Source organism: Kryptolebias marmoratus, linkage group LG8 (assembly GCF_001649575.2).
Source record: "Kryptolebias marmoratus isolate JLee-2015 linkage group LG8, ASM164957v2, whole genome shotgun sequence".
Lineage (NCBI taxonomy): Eukaryota > Metazoa > Chordata > Actinopteri > Cyprinodontiformes > Rivulidae > Kryptolebias > Kryptolebias marmoratus.
The window spans coordinates 23,575,502-23,593,680 of record NC_051437.1 but is presented as its reverse complement, the minus strand read 5'-3'; the positions used below and the strand labels follow the sequence as shown (position 1 = coordinate 23,593,680).

General features: G+C 37.4%; 1 protein-coding gene across 1 annotated transcript in view; it reads left to right on the top strand.

Annotated features, from left to right (window-relative positions):
* The first annotated feature begins 316 nt into the window (after positions 1 to 316).
* ajap1 (adherens junctions associated protein 1) overlaps positions 317 to 18,179 on the top strand; it is a 46,579-nt gene continuing 28,716 nt past the window's right edge. The window contains exon 1 of the mRNA XM_017411360.2: positions 317 to 1,007. Coding sequence (XP_017266849.1) covers positions 979 to 1,007 — 29 coding nt within the window. The 5' untranslated portion in view covers positions 317 to 978. The remainder of the gene's footprint in view (positions 1,008 to 18,179) is intronic.

The following is an 18,179-nucleotide window of genomic DNA, read 5'->3' as shown; positions in this document are numbered from 1 at the left end:
CTTCTGCAGCCGATGACCCCCCACTGTATGGTCACTCATAGTTCTGTGCTGGACAGTGTTGTCCCTCTATATGCCCAGCCTGACAGTCCTGAGTGTGCGCCCACATGACGTGAGACTCTTCCACACATGACATATTTGGCTTTAAAATGACGTCACGCCAACGTGGGGCTCAGCAGGCAGGTCGTTCGTCAGTCTGAGAGAAGAGCAGCAGCAGGAGGAGACGGAGCATCCTCCTCTCCTCTCTAATGACAGGCTCTCATCTCCCCCTCTCTCCATCTCTCTCTCTCTCTCTCTCTCTCTCTCTCTCTCTCCCGTTTACTTTCTCAAACCTCTCCACAACCCTTAACACCTCCAGAGATGTGAGTAGATAATGAGGACCCCCTGCTATTGGTGACTTGGATCCTCCGCGCTTTAGAGAGCCGAACATCCTCATCCTCTGCTCTCATTTTTCTTCTTCTTTTTCCTTTTTTTTTGGACGTTTATTCTCCTCCCAACAGTGTAGATGGTGCTGTCAGTTCAGCGATGAAGATGCCAACTACTTGCCCTGTTTTCCATACCCGCTTCTTGTGTCTTTGCCTTTCCTTTTGGGAGGTGGGAATGAATAATTTGCGCGAAGGCAAAGTTTGAGGGCACGTCTCCGGGTCTCCAGGCTTACCTGCCTTTCTGTTTTAACAAGGAAAAGCATCGACACTAGAACAACAGATGAAAAACTTCTGAGACAGCAGACTTGTTCTGGTGTTTTTTTTTCTTTTCTTTTTTTTTAGTTTTTTTTTGTGGTGGGATTTGGTTGCGTTCTTGGATGAATTTGATGTGCGCAACGGGGACGGATATGGCTTAAATGATGCTCGCGTTGACAGCTGGAGCAAGATCCGTAACTTAAGTGTTTTTTCTCTGAACCAGAATTCGCCGACTTTGGTGAAAACCCATCCAAATGGGAGGGGATCTGGAGGACTGAGTCGGATTCGGCAGTCGAGAAAAATGTGGATAAAACGGAGTGTTGCGCGCAGGTAAGTCTTCAAAAACGTCTCGATGGTTATTTTTGCCAGAAAATGCTTGGATGAACTGAAAAAATCCAAATATCTTCTTTCGTTTTGTTGTTGCATCACATTTGTTCCCTTTTTTGGACAACATATTATCACAGTTTTTAATCCTACGCCACTACAAGTTATAAGACTGTTGGAATTGATTTTCAATTATTTATCAGTAGGTCTGAAAAGGAAAATACGCACATCTTGGATAATATCAGTCAAAGTATTGCACAAAAATCGTCTGCTTTACGTTCTTGTGTTGATAATAATTAATGTTAAAAGGAAAGCTTTGCATCGAAAGGCTGTTCTGTGATATTTTTTTGGAGAAATGTGAGGGTGCATTTCACGGTTTGAACGTTGGGGGTCGCCAAAAGTTCAGCGCAAGCAACACACATACAGCCACAGACACGCGCGTGCTCCAAACCACACGCGTGCACCCTCACGCGCGCGCACAGCCTCAAGGTTAGGTCTGTCAGCTCCTCCTCACCTGTGAGAGCAAACACATGCGAGAAGCCATTATAAGGCTTTCAGAAGGTAAAACTGGAAGGCAAAGATAAAGGGAAGTAGAAGCTGGTAGAAAATCGAGCTTTACAATCATGACTGAGGGTTTGGGAAGTTTTAACTTTACTTCATTTAAATATTTAGAATTGGAGCTTTGCAAGTCTGTTTTTTTTGGTTATTTTCATAACAAATGAAAGCGGAGAGTCCTTCTAACCTACTAAGTTTGGTTTATTAAAGATAGAGAAGATCTTGACATGTAAGCTAAGGGGACCCTAATCTTTTTCTAACTGAATTGCCATTCTTTTTTTTTACACCCCATTATTGTTTTAAATAGAAACATTTTTACGAACAGTGGGAATATAGAGAGCAAGTTACTGCAACTTGGTCAGGAGGTCTCTGAACACAAGGACCTTGATTTGCAACAAAATAGGTTTAATTATAGTGACATGCTGTGAAATGAGACCAAACTTGCCAGTATTCAGATTCTTTTGCCACTTGCTGGATCTCCTTCCGTCGGTGGGTCTAATTCCTATTTGCAGCTGTACATTTATTATGCATGACACACTCTGCACATCTTCGGCTGACCTCACAGGGTAACAGCAGTACAAGCCGTAGACAGGGCAGATACATAGGGTGATTAATCGAAAGACTTTTAGGTCTCACATCTCCACATGTAGATTTCCCTAATTAGAAATTTCCTTGTCATTTCCTTCCCATGATGTGGAACTGTCAAAAGAAATGTCAGAGAAGGAACCAGTGCCATGGAATGTAGCAGCTTGTTGTTAATTGTAGTTCACTAATGACAGTCCGAAAGCATGTACAGGAGTGCATTTTACTGATCAATTAGTGGATCTTCCAGGGTAATTTCTAACTGTCCGCTGTGTTTTTTTTAAAGGATTATAAAAAGAGAGAGATGAACTGTGAGCATGTGCAGTTTAAGCTACTGTACCTGTTGGAACAGACAAAGAACAAACCGCCCACAGAAAGCAGAGACGTGGGCGTAAATGCAACAACACTGACTTCAGCACAGCAGAAAGAAAAGAACTGATGGAGAGATAATGATGAAATTCAAAGCCACAGCTTTTGCTGCTTACCAGTATCCGTGTTGTGTTTTCTGTCTGAATACCCTTATTAAGCCTGGCTCTAAAATGTGAAAAAAGTAATCATTTTATCCATTAAAACAAGCTCAAACGAAGACTTATGCTTTTCTTCTACATAAGTTAGATTTTTAGATCTGCAACAAACACTTATAAAAAAATGAGAATGTGTACAGTAATAGTTGAAGTAAATTTTGTTATGTTTATTTGTCCAACTCCTTTTCATTGTTTAGTGACATGCTGCTGCTTCCTTTTAGAGAATTTAAGAAATATGACTTTTTTGTTAAATTTATGATTAATTTTCACAACAAATTACTTAAATTGATTATCTAAATTGTTTGCTGTTGACTAATAAATGTCAGTTTATTCTTTGAGTTTTAGTTGAGACAACATAGCTGTTTAAATTAGTGATTTAGTTCCTTGTTTAGAATTGTGAAAGGTGGTTGTTAGTATTGTAGTGTCTGTGTGTCTGGTCTTAAAGCTATTCCTCAAGACAGCAAAAGAAGAAAAAATGTTCATAGCTGTACAGGGGTGATCATGGCTACATCCTGTCAGTGGAAATGAAGTACCATGTGCTGCTATGTCTCATATATATATTTCTTTTTGAAGATTTATTTATTTGTCATTCAAGATGCAAGCACCTGTAATTGCACAGAGTATATAATTTGAGGGTGAACCAGTCATAATTCATCTTTGCCAGGCTAGGCAGCTCGGCGCTCAGTCTTTCATGGCCATCACACAGTTTTTCGGTTCCCCACGGTGAGCTCTCGCCCCACTGAGGCACAGGAGATGCTATCAGGCTTCAGAAAACAGCCGCTGCATAACATTACTGGCAGAAACACCAGTTGAATTTTACATGGACTTGTCTATAGAAGTTTTCCAGACGTGACTGATTCTCGAGGTGTTTTGCTTTTTGAAAAATAAATATAATTGGGTTGTGGTATGAATAACTGGTGGGGAATGATATTCAGAACACATAAAAAAAAGAAAAAAAAAGGATATTATTTGAGGTACAAAAGCTTAGACGTGTCCTCCTACATATGTCAATATTCATGATGACAATGTGTTACTGCTGCCTTACATCATGCTGTTTTTATCAGACTAATAGTCTGATACTAAACATTATTACCAGCCTAATGAACATGGGCTTTCAATATACAATATTCTGCACCAATGTGTTGTTTCAGTGAGAAGCAATTATGTAATATCAACAGTTTAGAGCAGATAGAGTTAACATGACCAGAGGTACTCTGGACCTACCTAAACATGGCATCACTGTGTCAGGGGGCATCAGATATTCAGATAGTCCTATGATTTAGGTGCCATCTTAATAGCCTCTATGAGGGTTATTAGCTGGGCCTCTCTGGAGCATGATTAACCTAATTTGCAGTGAAATAGGCTGTGTTGCTTCTCTGAGATCCTATCCTCTGGAAACGTGTGTGTCTGTGTCAGTGAGTGTGTGTGTGTGCATGTTTCGTTAACACCTTGTGCTCAGCAGTCTGTTAAATCCAGAAGGACCAGGACAGGTTGTCCCTGTGTAATGATGAACGAGACAAAGCAGACACGGCCAACTGTGGTTCATTTGACCACACTTGAAACGCCTCTAAGAGAAAAAAAACAAGGGGAAAAACAATGCTGTTGAGGCAGTTGTTAGGGATGCGGTGAGCTACAAATGACATAACACCAACTGGCTTAGCTGCTTGTAAAGAGACAGTGGCAAGTTTAGCTCATAACTAAGGCTGTGCTTTTTTTCCAACTGTACACATAACTGCATATTGGATACTGGGGAAGAGAGAACCAGAGTTTGTTTATATAGCCTGGAGGAAAACTAATAACAGCAGAGTACTTGAAGTTAGCCACTGTGGCTGAAGTAGAAAATAATCTGTAGCATAAATTATATTTATATTGTTTTTCCTATACAACTTAAAAGCTCCGAAACTAAACCATGCAGCAGTGCAATAAACTAAAAGTTCTGGCTAAAAATCTCTTGATAAGGTTTTGAAGCAGACTTTATACCTGCAAAGTGACAATTTTCTTCACTGTTTCAGCACTGCTTGGTCTATTTTTTAATCGAGAGAAAGAGAAAATAAAGAAGATTCTGGACAATTGTTTCACAGGAAAATAAGTTTCTGAGCAGAAGACCAAGCAAAGGAGCACAGCATCTGCTTCTTTCACATTGCAAAGCATGTGAGAATAAATTCGGCAATAAGCTGCCAGACACTGGTCCGTTACTGTTCTGAAATGAGCAGTTTTATTGAACCTCTCACTCTGAAACAATGGCAGTGTTAACAAGAATAACATCAGTATCACCATCTGTCAAGCTATTGTTCTCTTTTGGCATTGATTAAATAAAACGTATAATCTCTCTTCATACTTTTTTAAAATGCCACCTTTACATATTTGCCTCATTTAATGTCTGTGTCACCATTTGTGTGTCACATCTTCATGTTAACATTCTCTGTGGCTGCAGCTGCTCACCCTCAGAGGGATAGTTTGGATTTTTATCATTTTTGGTAGTGTTGGTTGGTTTGTTTGACTGTTCGCAAGATTACTTAAAAACTAGCAGATTTTGATGAAATTTTCAGGAAATGTTGAGGTTGTCACAATAAACAATTGATTACATTTTGACTGTTTTTAATGATGCTATGGCCTTGGCAGAGGTTTGTGCTCTTCGAGTGCTTCTAGTTTGGAATAGGTTTATGTGGAAAGGTTATGAGCCGTCAGTATTTTACCTGCAGTAGACAACAGTTTGAACAATCTCAGTTTGGAGAATCAGTGAGAAAATCTCTTGGTAGACTCAAGCTAACAAGTAGTCAGATTGAAGTCTATTCCAGACTACATTTCAACCATCTTAACCAACTCAGAACTCAAACATTTGATGTGGTTTATGTGAATGCTTTATTAGAAATCTGCACACTGTGTCACTTTTTGTTAGATTGCTTATTTTAATAGAAAACTCCATGTGTTAAACATATCCAGGTCATGTATCTATGTGGTGAAAAAGTGAAGTGTAAAAATCTGTAACAGCTTTTTGAAACCAACTAAAAAGTGAAACTATGGTTTTAAATTAGTGTAAAGGCTCAAGTCCTCAGCTTCTTTGCATCAGCAAACAGCTGAAGTTAGGTAACGCTTGTGCCTGACTGGCAGCCCTGACAGTTCCCACCCTGCAGATGTCTGAACTGGATCCTTTGGTTTCTTATGAAACACTGACTCACTTTTTTTAAGGCTCTAATTGCTGAACTGTTATTCCAAGAAAAAAAAAAAACTTAGGAGTAACAATGATTTCAATTTACACTAATATACAAAACGTATTCTTTTCTTAATTCTTTTTAGGATCTTGGTTTGCGTACTACCATACTGTTTTCTGTTTGCTAAAAATGTTACACTTGAAGAATGCATGATGTTATTGAGTTTCATAGGGTGTTGATACCATCAATACTTTAACATTATTTGTTTATAAAAATAACAACATTTGTACATTTCAATGAATGGAGACCAGAGCAGATCCAAATAAGGATTTTACACTATATGAGATCATCAGATTGACTTCAGTTGCTGCAAATTATCTTTGAAAAAACTGCACCAGGTCTTCTAAATTTCAAAGAAAACTTTACCATAGTACCAGGAGCCCTCAGCCTTTACCTGGATAAATTTACTTGCTTGTTTAGTTAGAGCATCATGAGAAGAAGCTTGTTGTTGCGCTGAAGTGCAACCATCCTATAGAGAAACAGAATTAACAGCACAGAGCTCATACTGTACCTGATTAATGTAAAGAGCTTTGGCTGGATCAATACTGCCTCTACAAAGGATCACATTTATCCATCATGGCCTTTCACATTAACTTGCCCGGCACAGAGAATCCCACAGCTCTACTAAAATACTTCCTAATAAATGCTTCATTTTCTTTTTAACTTTCAATAGCACTAATGGTTTTGGACTGTGGCTTAAGACAGTAAAAATTATTACATCGAGAGGCTGTTAGGATTGGAGTAATTTTCCATCTTTTCTGCTTTTATATTCTTCACCCTATTTCCTTCCAGCTCATCTTTTTGAGCATGTCGGTCATGTACACTGGGCTGGAGGGCAACTATGCAATAGGAGTAATTAATGGGATGATACAACACCTTTAGCTGTTGCATCTTAGACCCCTTTTAACCACACATAATCGTATACTTTACCCCATTTTTTAAAAAATTTTCCCCTTAAGTTATGTCCTGATCGTAGCCATGTTTATTACACTGCAGTCATAGTCACAGGTGTTGCAGCTTAGCTTGAAATACGTAGATGGAGTTTGTGTCTGTATGTGTAAATATGTGTATGTGTGTTGCACACTACTGGAGGACTTTGTAAAGTACTTTCCTCCCAGTGGCCTCCTGTACAAAAGCAATCCATAAATCTCTGGAAGTCTTTGGAAAGCCAACTATAGTATTTATCTGCCGAATACTGGATATCTACTGAGGCCAACTCAACCACTTTACCCCAGAGTCAGGAGGTTCCTAACGCACAGCTAAATGCACATGAAATTTATCACATCGAATACAAACAACAACAAATTAAAGAAAATAAGTAACAAAAAACACACACATAGACAAGGGTATAAAAAGGAGAATTTTAGCTGTATTTTTTAAAAACAGGTGCCATACTGCAGCACAACAGGATCCTTAAACGTAAATGGTTTTAACATATGATGCATCTTTAGAAAGATTATTGCAATTTTGAGTAAATTCTCACAAATATTCCAGGTCTTTTTTAGGACTGACAGTTCTCACTTTCTCACTCGTCTTCAGAACAAAGTCACCTGCTGAAAAGTAGATGTGCGAACAGCACCTGATGACTAAAATATCTACACACTCCCTCAAGAAAGACTGTGTGAAAACACCTTTCAAGGGACCAGTATCAGGGACAAATTAGCCACCATGATCAACAAATTGGTAAAACACCATTGTTTGAATAAACTCCAAGTTTCGGTGTGTCTTGGTAATTGAGCTTGCCCTGTGTGTGTGTCCATTTGCGTGTACACACAAGTTATATTTGCTCAGTGCTTAGTGTGAAAGCTTGAGCACACAAGTTTCTAAAGTTCCCACAAAGGCCTAATTACATATTCAACAGGCTGCAAACACACAAAAGAGCTATCAGTGGATCTGCTATATGGATGGATGATGTACCACAGACACAGTCAACACCACAAACAGTTTTGTGGCAACAAATGCAAATAAGTCTACAACCCTAAACTCAACCAACAAGTCAGGAAATATGCAGCAATAAAATATAGACCAAAAGCAAAGTATTATTGTTTCCTATTAATATAGTAAAGTTAAGTGAACTCTATAAATATGCAAATCCAGATGCTTAAGACTTACTAACCAATTGTATGCTAGGTATTTAATGTGTTAAAATGTATTATTACTTTTTCTTCACTTATAAAAATTTCAAAACTTTACAATAACTAAATAAATTACTACAAAACTCATAAATGCAACTTGTTAATACTTTTAAACACAATGCAAAAACCATAAAAAATGCCTCTGACATGAAAGGCTGTGACTGAAATTAAAATATACATGTGTCCACCAAAGACTGATGGGGTTTGTTGCTCAACATCTCATAGATCAGACTGACTGACACCTGAGTCGTCACGGATGTGGTTCCCTGTCAGTAAAATATATTGCATCGTCTCCTAGTATTGTCTTAGCACTAAATCAAGTTATTAAATTACTCAGTATTACAGTTCTGTACAATTTACTTCTTGCCACGCACATAGCTAAAACAAAATCATTACTGCACGTTTGTATGACTAAAATATGAATCCCCTGCTGTTAGATAACCAACAATTCCTTTTTAAAATACTATATTCTTGATCAAAATCTAAAGATTCATTTTATTATTATTATTACAATAATATTATGTTTTTTGTGTGTGATGGCATCAATATTATCATTTCATGTCAATTTGCTCACATCAGAAGCAAACAAAGGAACTTCTACCTCTGAAAAACAAGACATGAGACGCCTTACAAACAAAGAATAGGGCTAGTTGTCACGTATCAGTATTTTAATTTCTAAAGTACCTGAGAAATGCCAACAGTCGGTAGACATTTTCCTTGTGTGTTCTTTACACACTTTGCCAATAAATAGGATTTTGATTCTAATATTAAGGTGTCAGCTTCCGTAATCACTTCTAAACTTCCCTTAAATCTCGGTGAGTGTTGAAAGTAGAAAAAAGTTCAGAAATGGACAAAATAAAAATAGAAAATTGCACCAATAGTCTGTGTTGTTGTCCTGCCAAATAAATGCGTAAGAATTTTGTTGGATTTGGTGCTGAAGTGTTTAGAAAAGTCTTAACGGATAACATCCCATACAGCTGGTTGTAGAACCAGAGAATACTGTAGAATGCTGTCTTTTTTATTGCACTACTTTTTGAAAAAAAAAAATCAATATATAGTTGGGCTTGTTTATATAGTGAATTGAACTTTGATTTCTTTTGGTAAAAAGTTTGAATCTCCAGTATGACAAAATGTGAAGTACTACTGCAGTGACAGAAAAGGCAGCATTTTATATATTAATCTGATGTGCATCACCTTTTGTGAAAAAAGCATAACTTCTATGAACATTTTTTTATGTTTAAAATCATTGTTTTACAGTTTTTACAGTTAGAAGATACATTTTTTAATGACATTTGGGGATTTTATTTTCAAATGATAACACACATATTTCTAGTCTGTGCTTTTGATTTTTAGAAAAAGACACCTCACCCGCCTTGCCTACTGTCAGAGGGCTCGGTGGTGCCGGTGTGATGGCAGCCTCACTTTTGTCAGCCCATCCCAGGGCAGCTGTGGATACAATGTAGCTTACCACCATCAGTGTGTGAATGTGTGAATGAATGGGTGAATGATTGTAGTGTGAGGCACTTTGGGGTTCTTGGACTAGATAAAGCATTATATAAGTGCCAGCCATTTAGCATTTATTAAATGAAGAAAAGATTTCAGCCAGTTTTAGACTTTTTGGGAAATTTATAATCAGCACAAAGTACGTTATTGGACGATTACTTTTATTTTATTTAAAATAAATTTAAATGACAAATCAAAAAAAATTATTGCATGTATATGCTTGTTTATTTTATGTTGTGAATTTCACCAAAATATTGACAGGCGTGTTAAGAGAGTGGTCATTTTGAGTATAGGAGTTTGCACAGACACATTCTTATTGCTGTTAAAATACTGTCATTCTGCCAGCACAACACAGTTATAGTATAATCTGATTGTCTCAAAGGACAGCAGCTCCATCGATCAAAGCGTTGACTAAAGAAAGGCAGAGGGTTTGTGGATAATATCATGAAAATTAGCCAACTAACCATCATTTGGCGGCATGCTGAAGGAGCTGACAGATGGTCAAACTGTCACAGCTTTCTGCTCGTTTTCCAAACTCACTGTGGATCATTGTGGATCTATGTTGCAAATGTTTTGTTTGAAAAAATATTTCAAACCATAAACTGTATCCAGAAAGATGACTGACGTCTCCTAGTAACTTGTACTCAAAGCCTTATGTTTCCAGTGTAAAACACTGAATTTTGTTTTTGTAAGCAATGTCGAGTCTGTTTTAAATTCAAATTTTGTTTGCTTAGTCCCAGGATACTGTACCTAAAAATGGAATTACTTTTACATATTTAATCTTTAATCCACTTTTATCTTGGTTAAGGAAATTGTAGACTCCTTTATCATTCCTTGACCTGATATACTATGAATAACTTTGCTAAAATTTAATCAGAACATTGGAGATGGTTTGACTTCATGAGTCTGTCTGTCTGAGTCTGTGCCATCAAGAAAAACAGGTCATAGAGACTGGAAGTACAACACAAGACGTTTTGAAACTTTGTTTGCAAACAGATTTTTTAGTTTAAGAGTATCACAATCCTACAAAATGTAGTAAAAAGACATTTTAGCATCTCACACTATACTTTGAATGTCATTATAGTCGGGCACATAGCAAGTAAGTATTTATTAGTTTATAAGGTAATATGTGAGAACATACACAACACAACATCAAGATTGGTGTTGTTGCTTTTAAATTGTTTTTCAAGAATTGCCAGGTATGCTTTGTTCATACATTGACATAGTTGCTCACTTGTAGGTTGTGATTGTTCACAGAAGGCTCCCATGAGGGTCATAGGATGGGCACTAAAAAGGCTCATATGAAATAAAACCAGAACACAGCCTAATAACATCACTAACAATCTAGTTCAGAGTGGTGGATTTGGGTTCTGTTGCTCTGCTTCATTCTTCGGCTCTCTGTGTCACACACAAGCACACACACACACATACACACACACGCGCGCATCAAAAGGTTGAATCTGGCTTCTGTACTGCTCAGTAAAAGACTTTATGAAGAATTTATCAAACGTCTGTCAAGGAAACTGACCACAAGCTGCTTGCTTTCATAATCACATGGCAGTTAATTAATTTACTCATTATGAAATTACTAAAAAGAAGTTTTTTTTATGATGTTCAAGTTTGTTTAATATTAATTGCTTTAATTTGGTTGTGAGTTGGACAACATGTAACATGTTATCTTTCTGCTATGTAGTCAGATACCATGTTACATCACCAGAGAAAAATGTTGGTGAGCATATTTAAAGCTTTAAAGAAATGATTGAATAGAAACCTGTTTTGAAATTGCATTCCTGTATCTTGCTTTTTTCTTTGTGTCTCTAAGGAAATGACTGAATACTGGACAACCATGATGATTTACTTAAATAACTTGAAAACTCAAAAAGCTTTCACTTGTTTTGCAGAACAAACTTGGTGGTTTGCATTACTTCTGCCTAACTGCAAATAAATATATCCTTTTATTGCATCTTTAAAAGTACCAGTCATTTTTTTGATAGCTTGTAGAACCATTTCTGGTTGTGCTTGTGGTTTTACAGAGAAAGCAGTCATTAAATTCAGTTGTTTAAAGCTTCCTTTGTTGAGCAGGACATTTCTGCTGACCCGTTCTTGAAAAACAGTGATTATTCTGGGTCAGACTCTTTTAAAGCTACATGCTGGAATTAATGGAACTGAGAAGGGCAGAAGAGGCTTGTTATCGTGGCCTCGTTTTCCAATACACTGCAGTGGAATGAAGAAAAAAAATGTCACATCTCTTGAAACCCAGAGAGGTCAAAATCCTTTTGAAGATGCATTCATTTTTTTCTTGTGACATGGCAACGTAATTAGCATTATATTGTAAGTATACTTGTGCAGACACTGGTTTGAAATGGTAAGAATTAGGATTTACTGAATGTGGGTTTCTTTGTCTTTCAGAGTTGACTTTTTGGGACATTAAGCACTCACATCTGAATGTAAAATAATGCAAATATATAAATCCTCTGTAATAAAAACAGCTTAAGGTTGTTGTTTTTAATAGTGCAGTACTTATGTACTCTGAAGTAATCAGTCTGTTAAGTAATCAGTTAAGTAAGCAGTGCTCTGCAGAGCTATAAGGAGGCACATTTCCTTATAATAGATAGATATGGAGTGTTTACTTAGAGATGGAAAAGATTTACTGAGCTTAGCAATGGCATCCTATTAGGTTAGAAAATCTATGTGCACAACTGGTGAAGCAAAACAATGACATCCCATCATTAAAGGCTTGTTTAGAGTTCAAATGAGAGCAGGAACACAATCCCTTTGCTACATAGCTATTGTACTAACATGTAAATGTTTCATTACTTGTCATTTTTGTCAGAAACAAAGTGTGATTATATTAGAAATTGACCTATTTTAAAATTTGTTGTGTAAAGTATGGAATAATTTCATTAAAACAAATTAAATTTCTTTTTAATTATGAATTTAGGTATTAATACATAATGCAGCCCAGTACATTCTGGGTACTTATCTAAAACTTTCTGGGTACGTATTGGGTACATGGTACCTATCTACAAGGACAGGGCTGTATTATGAAAGGACTTGTTACCCTTTTCTTATAGGGTATATACCTGATACTAGGTACATACCCGATAAGTACCAGGTACGTACCAAGTAAGTACTTGATACATACCTGGTACCTAATGGGTAAGTACCATGTATTGCTACAGCATTTAAATTCATAACAGTAAAAATATCTGAAGAAACACCTCTCCTGAATTATTATTAAATAGTTTTAGTACACTAAAGTCACATTTTTGAGATATATATTTTTAGTTATTTTGTATTCTTTGTGGTTCAGTACAAAGTGAAAGGCAGAGTTGAACCAATAGAGTTTTAGGGCTCCTGCTGATTTATTTATTTATTTGTTTTGTTTTTGAATGAATAATTTCTGCTATTTTTAAAAAATATTTATTTGGTTTAATATGTACTCTGCAGTGTTTGTTAGAATAAAAAGGTTCAAATAGTGCACTTTTACAAACTAACAACACAGTGAATATGTTTGACTCTGTACTACATTCTGCTCAGCTGTGCTGCTCTGGTACAGGTGCTGCAGACACTGCTGAGAGGAGCAGAATTGGAGCTACTCTGCTCTACAAACTTACAAACTTTGCGGTGACACAATTTCTTATAAACTTCATGAGACTCTTTATGCTCTCTGATTTGTGAAAAGGTCTAGCATATCCAGCGACATACTGCATTCATCAATTTTATTATATCTACAACATACTGCTAAATTATTAGAAAATGACTGTATTTTGTTTTTATTGACAACTTTCAGCTTTTTTTGCAGGTTTTTGTATAAATATTGACTGTATCATGCCTTTTTTAAAATATATTTTTGGTGAAGCAGTTAAACGCAGCTTGCTGTGTCACTGGGGTCCAATCTGCACTCATGTTTGCACTGTACTCACAGTGAGTCATCTGTAGGGAGAAGTGTCCTTGCTCTTCGGCCTGAATGTTATCAGAGAGTTTTTACGCCCCTGAGGGGTGAGACTACCACACAGCTCTGTCGCTGTTCACTCCTTTCTTTCTCCATCTTTGTCACTCTCTTAGGGTAATGCAAATGCATACTCCATCTCCTTCCAATGCTATTTTAGGATTCTTCTCCCCAGCGTGGACTTGCTATGCTTGGGGCCTGGCAGAATCAGGGAAGGTGGAATGAATGCAAACACAGTGTATGAGCTCTTACCCACATTCTGCTGTGTTAAGTGTACTCTCTATCCATAATCCTTAAAAGGTGTCCAATCTAGCAACATAGCTACTGGAGCTTCTATTGTGGTCTCAAAGTGTTTGACTTAAAAAGAAGACGTAATCCATCCACAGATCCCCTTGAGGCTTTTAAGGAAAGCCATGACAGCTACAAGCTTTTTAAACAACTTGCCTTTAAATAACATTTAATACAAAGAGGCATTGAATACTAGAATGAGTGTTTTTTAACTGTAAAGGCTCAGCCAGTTAAGTCTTATACATGCCCCACATACAGCTACATTTAAAACTGTTTCACTCATACACTATATGAAATTGGACTGAACTCATATATTGCTGTTTTAAAAATTCCTTTTTTGCCTTTTGTCCATTGCTGTACTGGACTTTATGAAATCAGAAAAGTCCATACATCAGTGAGACAGAGAAGAGCTAAGTTAAGGAGATTTTCAAAGTTTTGATGGATGACTACCATTTTATGGAGGCAGAAAATGATTGAGGGCAGCACAGGAAAAATGCACAAATCAACAACCCACACAAACTCACAGTTGCTGAATGGCTTTTTGCCCTTTTGCAAGCAATTTATATGAGGTCCCACATAGCTTGCGCTTATTACAGTGTTTGAGAGGCCTGAGAAATTGTTGGGGGAGGGACATGGTGATGGAGTGGTGATTAGAAAAGTTGCCTCACAGCTAGAAAATCTCCGGACTGAATCTTGGCCTTTTGATATGGACTTTCTGTATTTTGCTGGGATAACACTAATAACACTCTGCTCAAAGTCTTCCTCTGAAAAATCTGTTTCACCCTCCCACTATTTCACAAATGAAATTGGGGACACCCCTTTTTTGTTTGTCTGTGTTGAGGCCATGTTGTGGACTATCAACCTTTTCAGGATGTACCTTGGTTAGGCCCTCTGCAGTCTTGAACAGGAAAATAAATGCTTATCAAAAATATTTCATATTTAGGGCTGCATGGTGGCATAGTTTAGCACTGTTGCTTGATTAGCATGACTAGCACTTCACAGCAAAGTCCCAGCTTGTACTGCTTTTCTGCATAGAGTTCGTAAGTTCTTTCTCTGCATGCATAAGTTTTCTCTAAGTACTCTGCTTTCCTCCCACAGTTCAAAATATGCAGGTTAGGTTAACAGGTGACATAGCCCTAGGTGTGAATGTGAGGGGAATGGTTGCATGTCTATTTGTTTGCCCTGAGATGGACTGGCAATCTGTCCATAGTGTATCCCACCTCTCACGCAGTGATTACTGGAGATAGACATCAACACCCTGTGACCCTGAACAAGGTCCAAGCAGGTATGAAAAACTGATGTATGGATATATTTGATCACAATTTTCATCCTTTTTTGCACACACATAATTGTGTTTCTGGGCATGGGGTGATAGATGCCTAAAAAGACCTCAACAACAGACATATTTTCAATTTACACATCTGCAAACTAATTAGATCACTTTTCACTGTATAGTTCCAATAGAAGGGAAATGCCCAATTGCCTGAGTAGGTTGTTAGTGTAAACACAGACTGGATATGCTGACTGGGAAATTCCCTATGTGCTAAAATGAGCAGTAGTGTCTGTTTTGCTCAGTTCAAGTGTTTAGTTAAGTGAAGAAGCTAAAGTATGTGAAAGTGGACATGATACGACACTTCAGCAAAAAGCACAAAGCAGAAGATCAGAGGTTTCCATATAGTGTGATCTTTAAATAGTTTTTCTTATAAAGTTGCAGGCAAGAAAACTCCTTTACCTCTCCGGTGCTTATGCTACAATAATATTCTGCGTGGTCATTAAAAAGTTAAGTATGCATATTCCAGCATTTTTATCCCTTCTCTTTGAGAGAACTGTTGATACAAACCACTAATAGGAAGGAAGTATTTAAAGTCTTAGATTTATTAGTGTGTTTTGTGTCCTATTGACTTCTCCTTTCAGACCAAATTCCACTAAACCTCAACACATGAATTAAAACTAGTTAATACCAGTATGGTCTCTCTTCATGTTTGTTGTAAGTAATATTAGCTGTTTTAATTATAATAAATTATGAAAGTGTCATTGTAAAGAGCTTCAGATCTTTTACTGTAGGTACAAACTCTGATCAGATGAATCCTGAGTCTTGGGTTAGTGTTTAGAACGGATGGTCCTAAACGTGGTTCTAAAATTATTCTAACTCTCTCAGTTTTACAGATATTGAGTAAAATTTTGGTGTGGTAGTAGCTGAGCTAAAGGTAATTTGCAACACAGTCTGAGCTCTACACACTGTGCCTAAAACGTAATGGTCTATCTGTTAAATGGCTTGCACCTGTATATGTAGTCCAAGGACCCCAAAGTGCTTTACACTACAGTCAGTCATTCATTCACACACTGATCGCTGCAAGCTACATTGTAGCCACAGCTGCCCTGGGGCAGACTGACAGAAGTGAGGCTGCCATTGCACTTGTGCCACTGAGCCCTCTGACCACCCCCATATGCAAGGCAGGTGAAATGTCTTGCCCAAGGACACAATGGCTAAGACGGAGCACAGGTTTGAACTGGCAACCCTCTGGTTACAGGATGAACCCTTACCTCCTGAGCCACTGCTGTCCCAATTAGCAAAACATCTTATGAACCACTGGATGTTTTTTTAATGAAATTTTCATTATTATTAGACATACATACTCATTAGTTTTTGGAGTCAACCAAATTTAAGATGGCTAATTGAATTTACCCAACACAAAAACGTCTCTTTAGTCATGTTTACAGATATCGACTAAAGGTTTTTTGGTAGGTGAATGTCATTGCAACACATACTCTGAGTGCTACACATCAGCAAGGTCTCACAATATGGCATTTTTCTGTATTTCTTAGCATAAGATAATCTTAGTCTAAGACTCTGATATGAAAGGTGGTGGGTGATATGCATTTTTTTAAGGAATTCAAGATTTTTAATTTAATATTAATTGATAAAAAACAGATTTCTTTGCAAAACACGTGTACTGAAGTAAGTTTAAGTTACTAGTCCAGAGATAACTAATGGACATTTAAAGTAATAAACTATTCAATGTGCTTTTTTTACTGGAAGAATTAAATAAATATTATGCATTTGCAGGTTTGTCTTAAGCTCATATTTCATCAGATGAAATGTTATAATAAAAACAAAAAAAAAATGCTAACTCAGTTGAAACAAGCATTTTTTTGAAATTGAGTCCTTCAGCATGTACTCACAATGTCTCATTTTAACCTCATGCTGTGCCTGTTTGGACCCGCGAGAGAAAAACACCCACTGCCGCCTGAAACTTCGTGACCTGTAGCTGGTATACTGTTTCCCCAGTGAATCTTCTTTTTTTTCTTCCAACTGCTTACTTTAGAAGCGAGTGGGAGTGACATGGATACCATAGTTCAGCCTGTAAATACTCTTAACAATTGCCAGTGCTACCCTGAATAAATGGTTACTTTTTGTACTGTGAAATTGTTAACACAAGACCTGAATAGGAGCACCTTTCCAGGAACAGGAAAAACCCCACTGAGAGGTTCAAAAAAAAAGAAAAGCCAACCATTGAATCAGTCTAAATCCTGCCTGGCAGATAGCATTCGCTGTCCCACTGAGCTTTTCTGCAGAGGTGGAGTCACCTTCAAACAAAGCACCTTTAAATGGCTGTATTGGCTAGAAAATTATGTGTACTCAGTGTCAGGGCTGTTGAGACCATGCTGATAAAATTTCTACTGATGACAGCCTGGGGGACAAAAGATGAGGGGATTGAAAGAAGCGTGCCTTTTTCACCTTCCTCAGGTGGGAGACCCATCTGCTGAGGCCTCGCTTCTGCAAAGTCCCAACAACTTCTAATTAAGACCTACTTTGCACAGGAGATCACAGTGTGATGATGGCACAGGAAGTGGGCCAGGGATACAGAGCAGAAACAATAATTAGGTGCAATATCTGATTAGCTGCAGAGATAATAGTTTTGTTTTACCGGGTCTAACTGGGTGCAGCAGACGAGTTCAAAGAGTCACATAATCCTTCATTAAACTCCTTTACAAGCTTCTTTATTTTTTTACTTATGTACAACTTAAAGTGGAGTTTGGCTGTTTTTAATTGTATGAGTTGAGCTACTCGAGTAGCTTTTTTTGTGTGTGTGAAGCTTGATTTCTAATGATTACTAAGACGCTGAGAGTCTGTGAAGCTTTTTTGTACAACAGCTTCAGAAGAGCCTTTAAAGTTGGCCTTATTCACATGGACTCGATCCTGCCCTTTGTTTCTTTGCTCATCTGTGTCCTACTGGCTAATGGTTTGCAGAATAGCTGTGCATAATAGCCTGAACAGCGCACAACTACTTTGATCTTTTCTGGAGCAGAGTCATCAAGCACGATGCATTTTTTTTTCTTTTCTTTTTTCAAAATGCCTGACAAGTTGCAAAGCTTTTAGATACAGCATGATGTGCTTTCTCATTATTGATACAAAACAGCTATTG